The following is a 13,320-nucleotide window of genomic DNA, read 5'->3' as shown; positions in this document are numbered from 1 at the left end:
AAACCTGGGCAGCACAAGAGCTGGGTCTACTGGATACTACAATAATTAAACTGAGTATTGTAAAAATAGCAGGGATGTGATAGGACAGCAGTAACAACCACGACAGATGTTTTGAATAAAATGCAGGAGGACAGATATAAAAGCTGTGGAGGTGGAGGTACAGGGCTGTGTACAGACTGCAGGGTAAACTTAAAAAGAAGTATAACAAGAATAAAACAACACTGCAGAAGGATAGAGACATTGTACTGAGTAATGCTGGGTAGTTCACTACAATGCTTCAGAGTTAAGTTTGAGAATCAGTAAGGATTTGGGTAATAATATCAGTAATTCTAGCTAGTATTTCACTGTTTATCTGGAAACACAGACTTTCAGATAATGAATGAAGATGCAAAACCACTAATGGATGAAAGGCAAAGATCTCCTCAGAGAAATCCTGTATTTCACAGAATCACAGAATCATTAGGGTGGGGATGGGTCTCTAGAGATCATCCAGTCCAACCCCACAGCCAAGGCAGGGCCACCTACAGCAGGTTACACAGGAAGATATCCAGGTGGGTTTTGAATGTCTCCAGAGAGAGAGACTCCACAAGCTCCCTGGCAGCCTGTTCCAGTGCTCTGCCAACCTCAATGTAAAGAAGTTCTTCTTCACGTTAAAGTGAAACTTCTTGTGTTTCGGTTTATGGCATTGCTCCCTGTCCTGTCACTGGGCACCACTGAAAAGAGTCTGGCACCATCCTCCTGGCACATGCCTTTGAGATATTTATATGCACTAATAAGATCCCCTCTCAGTCACCTGTTCTCTAGACTAATATAGATTCATTTCTCTACACTAATATAGATTAATTTCTTTCATGCTAAGGTATTAAGTCCATTAGAAACAACTGAATGTGAAAAATAGCTGATGAGCACAGAAGTCAGCAAGTGTAAGTCACCCTGTGTCATAGAGGGATAATAAAACCTTAAAAATCTACATTACTCTAGAGGGAACTAGAAGGAATAACTGAAAGAACAGATTACTTCCCTTTAGATAATCACTGCTGCCACAGTAGAGGCAAAAGGAAAGAGGGATCATAAGCATAGGTTTATAAATGGAAAAAATGACTAAGCTGGAAGCAAAAATTAAGTGTGATGTGCTGAAGTCAGAAGGACAACCTCTAACCCACATCAGTGCAAAACTGCCAACTGCAATTTCAGTTCTGGTAACAGATACTTTAATAACTATTTAGTCAGGGATCATGACAGAACTTGTAGAGTAGCAAATGCTGGGCTTGGATTAAGAGCTTTGACAGTATCCAAGTTATTCTAAACAAGAAAAAAAATACAGTAGCCCTCACTGTAGCTTGTTTTTTTCCCATAGAGCATTTGACAGAGTACTGTGCTGGAGATCAATGTCTAAAACAGATGAGGAATATGAAGCTGGGCAAAGAGCTGGTTTTCCAGCAAAATGGCAAGAGATGGTTTTGAAAGAAGAGGTATTAGGCTGGATGGAAGTTATTAGTGGAGTTACTCAATGATTAGTCTCAGGGTTGATTTTATTTTATTTTTTTCTTACCACAACTGGCACCAAGTGTAGCAGTGACAGACTTTGCTAATGAGAGAAGCAGAGGTAGTATTCGATAGGTAATTAAAAAAGGAGCACTAGCACCCAGTGCTTGAGGGTTAACATAGTAGTAATGGGACCTGAGAGATTCGAGTGCACAAAATGCATGATCGTCCACTTAGAGATTAAATTCATTATCGGGAATCACATTAGTTCATCACAGAATAAGTATCAAACACCAAGATAATGCAACTGTGCCAAAAGTAAATGTTTCCTTTGGTGATCACAAAAATTAAAAGCTTGCTGTAAGAGCTTGCACTTGTCTTTTCTTCATTGTGAGCAGACATTAGAAGAGTTTGTCTTAGGAGAAAAAAAGGTTGAGAGGGAGAGAGGGGATACAATTGCTGACAGCAGACACCAGACATCCAGAGCAACCAAGTTTTAGAGCAGCTCACTGTTAGCTCTAATGGGAGAAAACATACCACAGCAAAAGATTCAACAGACCTTTATGGTGGAGCATGGTAATTTTATGTCAAGGATGACTTTATATATGCATATATACTTACATATGTATGTGTACATAAGTATATACGTATGTATACATATATATATACACACACACACACACACATCCACACTACAATGAAATGCATGGCACCCTTTGTATCTCACAGAGTTTAAACTGGTTTGTATTTTAATTATCAAAATCCTGGCTTAAGGAATTGAAAACAAACACAAGGAAAACAAATTTGGAACTTTGGATCTATGCTTTAAAAAAAAACCCACAAAAAAATTTATCTAGGGGAACACAACCCTGTGATAATAAAATCACTCCTGTACTGCTCTGTGGGGTATCTGAGCACTGCCTTCTTCACAAGCAAGTGCTCACCCACAAGAGCAGCATCATCACAGGACAGAGCAAACAGAAAGGTGGAAGTGGATCTGGAGGTAAAGATGAGGAGAGAGAAACCTAAACAGACTGTATTTTAAAACCTCACAGTTTACACTCTTTCAATACAAAGCAACTCTCTGTGTGCCAGACAGAAAACTGACTTACATTTTCAGCTCTAGTGGAGTTATTTAAAGGCTGACTGATCAGAATATAGCTTTTTTCCCCCCCCTGAAACTCAACTAAATATATTCCAGTTAACAGCATCCTTAAGAAAGAAAAAAAACTATTTTCAAGGGAGAGCAAGTTGGAGTTCCTGGAACAAAACTACTATATAAATATTCCTCCCATTTACTCTGTGCCAAAGAAATGACATAAATACGTTGAAAAAGTCAAATAAACAAAAAAAGACAGGAAATTCAAAGTTATAGCTCCCCATGGCAAGACTAAGCAGAAAGGGTATGGAACAGATGCCGTCACATTTCATGCATTCATCATAACTCCCGGTATTGTTTGATTTTGATGGCTATGGGACTAATGGACCAGGTATTCAGATAATTCAAGTCTGCCTGTGTGAAACGAGGAATAGCTCAGGCAAACAGCTACTTGGATCAACTATGCCTCTGCTCTTGGGTCAGTGCAAATCCTGTGCCTTATGTGAGGGTAGCAGGAACCCAGACACGATTCACAGGAACGCATTACTAAGTTAGGTGCACATTTTATGGCCTTACTGGAACAGACAGAAGTGAAAACCTGGCTAAATACCTCACAGGAAGTAATTAAAATCAAGCAGAAATGGAAGGAAAAAGTGAAGCGCTAGAACTTTGCCTATCATCAGGCAAAATACTCAAGACTGACTGAGTATGGCAGAAAGTTTTTCTCACTTCTGATCTTCATATTAAGTGAAAATGATTTTTTAAAGAGGGACAGAACTTTGTTCACAAAGGAATAGAAAGTGACTATGGGAACAAGCAACTTACAGCAGTATGGGCAAAGCAGGAGCCCCTCAACTCTAAACACTAATATCCTTAACTTTGGCTAGCAGTTTCTTTACGTTTCAATTTAGCACAATAACTACAGAGAGCAGGTGCGTATCCCAACTGTTAGCTACTGTGGGATGTATCATGTTAGAGCAGCATTATAGTAGTGCCTAGAGACTTGGGCTAAGAGCTACACTGTGTAACAGAGCTGCAATAAATACATATAAAGCAGTGAAAGAATGAGGAGGAAAACCCCATTTTAGTTTACCATGGCAAATGAAAGCACAGAGATGCAAGTTCCTCAAGATCTATGTCTAGAATGGAATCCACATCTCTCCTGAGTCTATGTCCAGTCTCCTAGTCAAAAGACAGGTTTGTGCTCAAAAGTGAAAACCAAGTCCCAAGTGCTCTGTGTCTCTGTTTTTGAGTTTTTGTCTAAACCGGCAAGGATCAGAACCCTGATCTTGGTTTTTCTTCTTCACTCCAGTGAAATCTTCAGCTCTCCATGCATACAGCTTGGTGAGTGCATGATTTAAGAAGCTGGTATAGCTTCTCTACCCCAGGAGATGGGACCTGGCCGTAAGAGTATTTTGGTTTATGTTCTTAAATCTTCCCAGCAAAAAGTGGTTTAGGTATAAACATCAGCTGGCCCACTGACAGACCAGCTTAGAAAACAATAAACTTGCACTGCAAGCTCTAATCCTCTTTTGAAGATTGACAATTGTTAATGAGATTTATCTTATGAGCAAATAGAAACCAAAACATCATCTCTCTTTAGCAGATGATACAGGATTTTCTTAGAGATTTTTTACATAATATCCATTAAGGAGATTCAAGGCATCCATTCTCTCAGGAAATGAGGCAACACTCATCTGTATAGGTGTTAGTGTTATTTAAATCAACCATGCTACTGGAACATGTCACTAACACTAATTCATTTTATCTTATGGTAGTCATATTTACTGCTGTGGGAAGGTTTAGTTGGTTTTAGACTTAGAAATGAATTTCAATTAGATTTGAAATTATTTTCAACTCAGGCCCTAGGAAAGTAGTGTCTATAGTACAGAAATTACTTAGAGAAATATTATTGGATAGACTCAACTAGATGATTCAAAAGATAATTTTCTAATATTACAGTCTACCATTATTTAAAAGAATACAAACTAGTGATAATGCCAACCTATTTTATTTTATTGGCAGTATCACATAAAGATGATGTATGGGCTAAAGTCCACTTGAGTTTGATTGACTCACGTTCAAGTCAGTAATGCCCAGATAGCCTTATTTTGTGCAGCCTGACCTGTGTCACAGTAGTAAGTATGATCTCATCCCACTGACACATTCATCATTACAGTGGGCCAGATTTTCCCATCTTCAGAAACAGAGGCTGAAAAGTAATGCTAAGAACTGCTCTAATCTTTATGGTCATGGCAATAATGGTGAGCAGGTGGACAAAACCACCTCTGACTGTAATCTGACAGAAATCTTTGTGACTTTAATCTATTGCTTTAGGAACTTGTACAAGTATCAAATTTAATTGACAAATACATATTTATACTAAAAACATTCTTCAACATGATTTGAAAACTCAGGAGAGTTTCTTTGATAAAATTAGAAAGTACTTATTGCAGAAACCTTATGCAGAAGGTGCCTACACTCTCTTCTATGCAATCAAAAGTTCAGGAAGAGGAGAGAGAAACAGGAATTTTTGTCATGCAGTCAACCCACACACCTAAAAAGGCTGGTGTTCACTCTTCTTTGGTGAGTTGAAGACTATCTAGTTATTAAACATGTCTAAAACTGCATTAGTCTGTTTGGTCTTACCCGTTTCTGGCTGCACCGTACAATCAAGAAGGTCTCAATGCTGTGCTCTTTGAGATAAGCGTTGCGTTCTCCTCCAAAGCCCAGCTCCACCTCATAGTCTCCATTGAGATAGTTCAGGGTTGCTTTTGTTATGTGGATGCGCCTTGAATGAGACAAGAGACAAGCCAGTTTTGTAGGCTCTGAAAAGTTGTCACCTAAAAAGTCAGTTTCTCTCAGTGACAGGTTCAATGTACTGGAACAAACAAGCAATAAATCCCCATTTATTTAGCCATGCCACTTAAGTATGTAGTATGGGAGTTTCATTTATTTCAAAGAAAGCAGGCCAGGAGCTATCTTCTTAGAGAGAGAGGTGTTCATATTAAACATCTTACACATAGATTTATAAGCACCTCCTTAGATATAAAGCACTCATTCATTTTGCTCTAACATACAGCAGATACATATTTTTGGCAAAGACAGGTCCTTCACAAGGACTTGTCAACTCAGCGGACAAATGTATATACTGAAGTATTTATCTTTTTTGTTGCATCACATTAATCACTGTGGCACAAGAGTACCTTGTAAAGGTATCCCATCAAGTATCACAGTTTTATGCTTTCTTCCAAAGCAGAGAAAAGATGGAAAGGCACATAGAAAAATTATCTTACAGAGTCAACTTGGCAGCAACTCAGATGGTCCATAAAGTGGTGAAACAAGGACCAATTCTGCTCCCTCACAGGAATGATTCAAAACAAAAAGCTGGTCTGAAACAACACTTCAGACAATACATATTCATACATATGGATATTCATACAATGTGATTCTATTCTATTCTATTCTATGATTCTAATATCCATAGATAGCTGGGATGCTGTCCAGCAAACACTGTTAACATAGTCACACCTCTTTGTAACCATGACCAGCTCTTCTAATATTTGCACAGAACTGCTGATTTCTGTTGCATCTATCAATTTTGTTTCCCAGAGAAGGAATTCAGTTCTTACCACAGAAGAATATGCCCAATTTGGGATTTTGTAGACTTTCTGTAACCAGTGACATATACACATGGAACAGAATAACCTTGGTAACATTTGTACATGCTTAAAACACTATATCTGCAATTCATTTTACCTCTGTCTTCCACTTCACCTCCTCACTGTGACATGTCAGACACAAAACAACATGTGGATTAACAAGAAAGCTTTGATGAAGAAACTTACCCAGCTTTGCCCCCTGCTTCCATGTGGTTGGCTAGCGTAACGTCGTTGGACCACACATCAAACTGCCACTTCCTAAGGCCCAAGACCCCACAATGAACTCTCCCACTGTGGATTCCAACTCTCATGTTAACATTTACTCCTGTCACTTCCCGGACTAGTCTGAAAAGAAATATGTGAAAAAAGGACATCCCTAAGAACCATGGTTGTAGTTGGTGGCACAAACTTGCATCCAGAACACCAAAATCCAAAATAACCCGTAAATTATTCACACATACACATGGTGCTTCTCATCCACATCAAGAGGATAACCAAACAAAACCGGACCAGGTGTACTACTCTTGGTTGGCCCGGCTGGTCAAGAAGAGACCCAGTTAGAAAGGGGAGCCCTTGGACTTAATCCATGTACTCTGAACTCACAGTCAAGTTAACTTATGAAAAAAAAATCTTTCAGGCAGCACAGGGAATAAAGTGCTGGCCTCTGATTTCCATACCAAAGCTGGACATAACCTGCCAGCATTTAGCCTCATTAGGAGGTGCATGCTGCAAAGCAAAAAAGGAAATTATTTCAGGGATCTTAATTTATGTGTATGGCACCAAGCATCAGCTCTTCCATGGATGAAATATGATATGTATGTGAAATACCCCACTGCAGCTGGAAAGCTTGAATAGGGCTTACAGCTGCAGTCAGAGCAGCAAAACCAGAGAACCACATCTATTAGAGTCAGTCCAAACAGGCAGCTACAGATACTCCCAGCTCTGATTTTAATGAGGTTTTGGATGCTCTGCTTACTCCCAAAATGACTGCTGAAATACTTTGTGGGTTTTGCCCTTTTAGGGCAAAAGTTAACTTCAAGAGCTGTTCACATGAAAAATATATTTAGGAATGTGGGTAGGGGAAAGTCTTGATGAGACCATTGGAACAACTCTGCTTCTCGTTACTGCTGATCACATCATTCCCAGAATGTCCATGTTTCACAGGCAAATTCACCTACATCACATAGTACAGTCCTTTCCTTTATTAGTTCCTTGCAGTACAAATCTATCAGATTTCAACCTCTTTGGTTTTCAGGTTCATCTGGTCCTTTCTAGATAACATCTTGTGGATGGGTAAGTCCTCCCAACTTCCTGACATGAACACAGACCTAATATTTATACTTTGGTTATTAATGAAAAGAAAGATTAATGGATTAATGATAGACCAATTCTGGACTCTAGTTCACTCTTCACAATGTAATAGGCCCTTTAAAAGACTGTTCAAGATGACTCCTTCTGAAACAGCTCTTGCCCTCTTACAGTTCTTTTTCCTTACAATCTCTATCTTACATTTTATTACCTACTCACTTAAATGACATTCATCATTTTTATTAACAAGCAGCAGATTCTCTAACAGGGAAGGGAAGCTGCATATGGGTAAGATGCCACAGGCTTACAAACTGAAAGAGTTCTAATCATGACACTTAGGAAAGTAATAAGAACTGGGGTAATAAAAATGCAGCTGCAGCCATAAACCTTGCAAGGGCAGCAGCAGCTGCAGTGTGGGTATAACACTGGGCAGGAAGGAAAAACATGTTGCATGAGTGCTATAAACCCTACTGCATCCTCTGCCAAGCCACTGACAAGTTAGTGACACAAGATCAGAGAACTTCTCCCAGCAGAGTTCTTGATGAGAAGGTGACTTCCCTTAGACTTTGCAGCAAACAAATGAGTTTGGTTATCCTTCATAGACAAATGAAATATCCCTTGTTACCTTCCTTTTTTTTTTTTTTAGCTCATTTATACCAGCAGTACAGTGAATATAATTCTATCTTTCTGATCTGGGGTAACACTCCCTGCTGTTATTGTACACAGATGAAATCAGCCTGCCGGGAGGACCCAGTGCTGGTGAAGCCTGCAATCAAATGTTCAGTAGCTATCGGTTACCTTAATTATGAAACCTCTTATCTTGATCCTTAGGGGAGGAGAAGGTAGAGGGGAAGCAGAGGTAGTGAGAACAGAGTCACCTTCCAAACTTATTAAAGAGATGAGACTGTCAAATGCATTCATCATTCATCAAGTGGGAAACAAGTTTTAAAGGCTGCTGAAGAGCTATTTGTAAACAAATGCTGAGTGCACTTCAACTCCATGTTAATTTCAAGGAAAGGTGGGCTGCAGTTAATCAATGAAGTCTCGACATCCTGGTGTTACTCAGCCTTGTGGGGGATTACAGAGCAATGTGTCAAGGTCTCCAGATTTCATCAGGTCAACTACCGCAGAAAGTGAAACTTCTGGGCAATGTACACAGTACATTTTTTATAGGGCTGGTGGCTAAGATTTGCTGCTTCACGTGTTTGACAAGACACTCTGTCACCTGCCACTTACTAGCATCCTTTCAAGGGCTACTGAAAACAAGTTACTTGAAACTCCTTTTGTTTTGCATTTTGCATACAACCCCCAAAAGGAAACTGTTGCAAAATAACAGAGTTTAAAACCAGGAAAGTAATGATAGGAAGTCCGATAGTGTACACTGTATACAAAGCAAGGGAATGTTGCTCAATGGGGTCTTCTGGGTGAAAACACTGGTTTTCAAACTATCTGTGTTATAAAAATGGGGCTGCAAAGTGTGGGGGTGTATTCATTTACAGGATATACTGTATCAACCTCAGCAAATAGGTAGCTCTAGTTTTTATCACAATGAAGTAGACACTCCCAAGTTACTGAATAGAATGAGAGAACTGCATAGAGATCTTCTACTTCTTTGTTGATACCACTGACACTTTAGAAGATGCTTTCACAAACAAAAAAATAGAAGAGAAGGGAAAAAGAAGCAGAGTCTCCACGCAGCAGGGATGATGTAGATACTAAGGTCACCCCACTTACCACCCAAAACTGACTGAATTTTGTGCTTAAGCTTGCCTACACTCAAGATAACCAAATAATTCTTTCCTCCCTGAATTCTGACAGAATTGGCCTGTGAGAGCTCATGTTTTATGCAAACAATATTCATTATTGTCCACAATTCCCCAAGTAATATAACTAAGATATGAGTCTCATATTTGCTAGTCTGTAAAGACAGGTGTAGTCTGGACAAACACAGGACTGCTAACCTGACCTCAGGGGCAGGCAAAGATTCAGAACAGATTTTAAAAGAAAAAAGTAAAGATGAGGAAGTAAGTGGAAATAAAGAAAAAAGCATCACAGTTCTCTCCCAGTCTGTGCCAGACCAACTTTATGGGTTTATTCAATAATTAATTTAGCTAAAATAAGAAAGCCTTCAACCTGAAAATTTTGGCCTAGGGACACATGGAGAAGGCTGTGGCAGATGTACCAGACAAGATTCTGAATCCAGACAAGGCAGACCTTAGCAGAGGAATTGTAGGGTGAGCAAAAAGTTAGTTTAAAGAAAAATAAATGAAGAGTGACTGAAATTTAATGGAGCTATTATTAATCCTCTGATTTCATATTTCTGTAATTCACTGGAATCCTCATTTGGGAATGAGACTTCCAGTAATTACAATAACCTTTGCCTTTCTCATCAGGAGATTGAGCTTTTATATCGCTGTGGCTGTAATGGACCCAATTGTCTGTCTTTCTGCCATCAAACCTTTACTTATTTTGTTTTGTTGTTCCAGCTGGTCTCCCTTTTTTGCTGGCATCAGTCCCTGGTTTGGCTACCTTGATACTAATGTAAGGAAGACCTAATGGGAAAGAGAACCTGTTTGCTATGTGTTCCAAAACACTCCATGGGGAATATGGTACTTACGAGATAGCCTCTATCATATCCATTCCCATTTCAACACAGCAGTGTGCATGGTCAGCTCTTGCTTCTGGCAACCCGGACACACAGTAATAGCAATCACCCAGGATCTTGATACGTAAACAGTGGTTCTCCTAAAATATAAATAAATTAAGAAAGTAATAATAGTGAAGGAGAGAGAAGTAGTCAGTCTATATTCATGCTTGCAATAGCTTGCCTTTTAGGGCAGTGAATATTTACAGAAACACAGTGAACCAGCACAGTATGTCATTCTTGCAACAGGACAAGGAAAAAAAATCAGAATTACAGTAGAAAACTTACAGCTGCTAGTTTATCAAATCTGGCAAAGAGCTCATTCAGCGTCATGACCAGCTCCTGAGCAGTGCACTGGGAGGCCAGACTTGTGAAACCCTCTATGTCTGCAAAAAGGATGCTTGGGAAAAAAGAGAGAGAGAAAAAAAAAAAAGAAGAAGAAAGTGTCACAAAATTTGTTGCTGATATTTCTGCAAGTTCTGGGGTATGCGGAGGCAGGTAGGGGTGTCCCAGACCTAAAGAAGAAAGGAGAGTAGCACCCCTAATCCCACCTTATGATACCGCCTCTATCACATGTAAAGCCCTGAGGGGCACAACCTCATCCACTCCAAAGATTAGAAAGGGCAAGAAAATCCCACAGTACTTTCATCCCCCTATCCCTGCCCCATGTCCAAAAAATTTACAGAACACTGGGAGCTGGTATAACTCCCATAATAATGCTATCAGCCATCGTAAACAACAAAGCACTCCTACACAATGACTGGATTAGCCCAGCTGTAAAATCAACACTTACCCATTTTGTTCACATTCCTCAGCCTCTCGGCTCAATAACATCACCTGTGTCTTAACTCTGCTGCAGAAAACCACACTCCTTTGTCTGCTTCCCCGATGTCAAAGTACAGCCACAAAATAAAGCTGCTCTCTAGTGAATATTCTTAACTTGCCTACCTCAGCTTTGGTGTTCAGCTTCCATGCACACAGCCCAACCCCATGACTGGCAGCACCCTGCCTGGTACTATGTGCCTGCAATGTTATAAATGCACAAAGCCAGGCACAATGGCACTGAGTGCTACCAGGGCGAAGGCTTGGGTGCAGCAGGGCTGGCTCGCCATGCCCTAACACACTCACTGTCCTAGGGAAGACTTACCATCAGGCTTTCACTCTCTGGAGAAGGATATCTACTCTGACTTACTCTACCCAGGTACATGCTTCTTGCTCATTGCTTATTTTTTTCTCATTGGCTTCTAAAGAACTAGAGAAATTAAACCTTCCATTTGTACCATACCTTCCAGCTGGCTTAGCCCCTGAAACGCTATAGTGCTCAGGAACTCCACTCAGCAAGTCTGCAAGCAGGCATAACCCAACCTTCTGCCAAACAACAAGTAACAGTCCTTGCCAGAGGAGGCAAACCCCTGCTATTGCAACAGAGATATGGAATCACTCCCATCCACCCAGGATGGATTGGGAAAGCCCTCTGAAAGCAGCGTGGACTGTTTTGAAAGCACAATTATTTGAAACACAAGTATTAGTAATGATTCTTTGATTTCGATTAATCAATTTTAATGTTGTTCTGCAAAAATTATTTTTTGTTCAAAACTGGAAAAAGATTCTGTCTCACTGACAACTAGAACATGGAAAACATTGATCTGAATTGCACACAGCCATTATGCTGAATTTAAAACAGTTCAGTAAAACAAGCACCAGACTATGCCTATGTAGATTTAAGATAAAGTGTATATATGCACATACATTTATATAAATATAAAATTAATAAGCTATACTTGTATATTGGAATGTTTATCAAGTAGTTGATTTCTTCTTTGAAGTTGATTATTGCATCAAGATGTACTTGAATAGGAAGAGAAATTAGAAGTGTAAATAACAAGCACTTTGGATTAGTTTCTTTATTTTTAAATAAAACTCCAACATATTTTAGGCAACTTGCAGAGGCTGTTTCCAGTTGGAATCCCCTTCAATGTCTTCAGAAAGAAAGCAAAGACAACAAAAATATTTTCACAAGCTTTTTTTTTTTTTCCAAAAATCCTGAAACACATTTTAATTCTGGCATGCTTTTCTTATTTTCCTTCTGCATTTCAACTCCAATAAATCATCAACCTAACATACCATATTAAATGTTTCTTTGTAAGCAAGACAGAAGCTAAAATGTGCAAAAAAAAAGCAAGATAGGAATACAGTGATGTCTGAATCAAAATATACTTTCCCATTTTTTAAACACTTGAGAAAATGCACAAAAAATAAATCAAAATTTCACCTATTTACAAATAAAAGTAAACCTCCAAAAGAAATACACTTGAAATCACCTTAAATCTTAAGAGATGTCTGTATTGTTTGCTAAGCAACTTAAGTATGTGTTAATATATAATGTTCAAATAGGAAATGTCTCCAGCTCTTGTGGCAGTAACAAAATTCCTGTTGCAAGAATGTTCCTCTTCCAGCATACAACAAATTGCAGATTCCCCATAGCCATGTGTTCTAACAGGAGAAATAAAGAGCAATTGCTGCTCTGACATCCAGATAGTAATAGGTATATCTGAAAATACTACACAGGGATGCCCTAAACTTCCTCCTTATGCCTGAATCAGAAAAACTAGTGTTAGCATAGCATCCGATTAAACATTCCCATTAATACCATGCTAGATAAATAGATCGTACATTCGTAGAAGTTAAATCACAGCAATATTTTCAACCAGGCAAATGAAATAATCAGCAAAGTCCGATGGAGCTATCCTACTCACAGATTTATGCCTTTTCAAATTGAAACTACTTGATTAAAACATTTTCTCAAACTTGTAACTTTTGATGGGTGGCCAGCACATTGCTCTTTGCTCAAATTCAGCAGCTGTCTCCGTCTTGATCCTTGTCTTGCACTTCCAAGGACTGCATGGTTGCAGCTCCTCATGTAGCTCTCTGGCTGATTTCTAGATATCTACAATTATAAGCACTTCAAAAGGGTTTATTATGAGAATAAAACTTGGAAAGGTTGCATGATGGGAATCTGAAATGCACTGCACATGAGCCAGTAACAATACTGGGAAATTAACACTGATGCCCCTATTAGGAAGCCAACATTTACTACATGATATGCTCAGAACAAGCATTTT

The 13,320-nt window shown here is 39.1% G+C and overlaps 1 protein-coding gene across 1 annotated transcript in view; it reads right to left on the bottom strand.

Annotated features, from left to right (window-relative positions):
• The window catches only part of ADCY5 (adenylate cyclase 5), a 220,499-nt gene that overhangs the window by 50,978 nt on the left and 156,201 nt on the right, over window positions 1-13,320 (bottom strand). The window contains exons 4-7 of the mRNA XM_061370062.1: window positions 10,487-10,598; window positions 10,172-10,299; window positions 6,433-6,591; window positions 5,234-5,375 (exon numbers count right to left, since the gene is read on the bottom strand). Coding sequence (XP_061226046.1) covers window positions 5,234-5,375; window positions 6,433-6,591; window positions 10,172-10,299; window positions 10,487-10,598 — 541 coding nt within the window. The remainder of the gene's footprint in view (window positions 1-5,233; window positions 5,376-6,432; window positions 6,592-10,171; window positions 10,300-10,486; window positions 10,599-13,320) is intronic.

This window comes from Neopsephotus bourkii, unplaced genomic scaffold (genome assembly GCF_033783945.1).
Source record: "Neopsephotus bourkii isolate Nb327-2 ecotype Australia unplaced genomic scaffold, CSIRO-AGI_Nbou_v1 NB_1526, whole genome shotgun sequence".
Taxonomy (NCBI): Eukaryota; Metazoa; Chordata; class Aves; order Psittaciformes; family Psittacidae; genus Neopsephotus; species Neopsephotus bourkii.
This window is presented reverse-complemented; position numbering and strand designations above follow the sequence as displayed.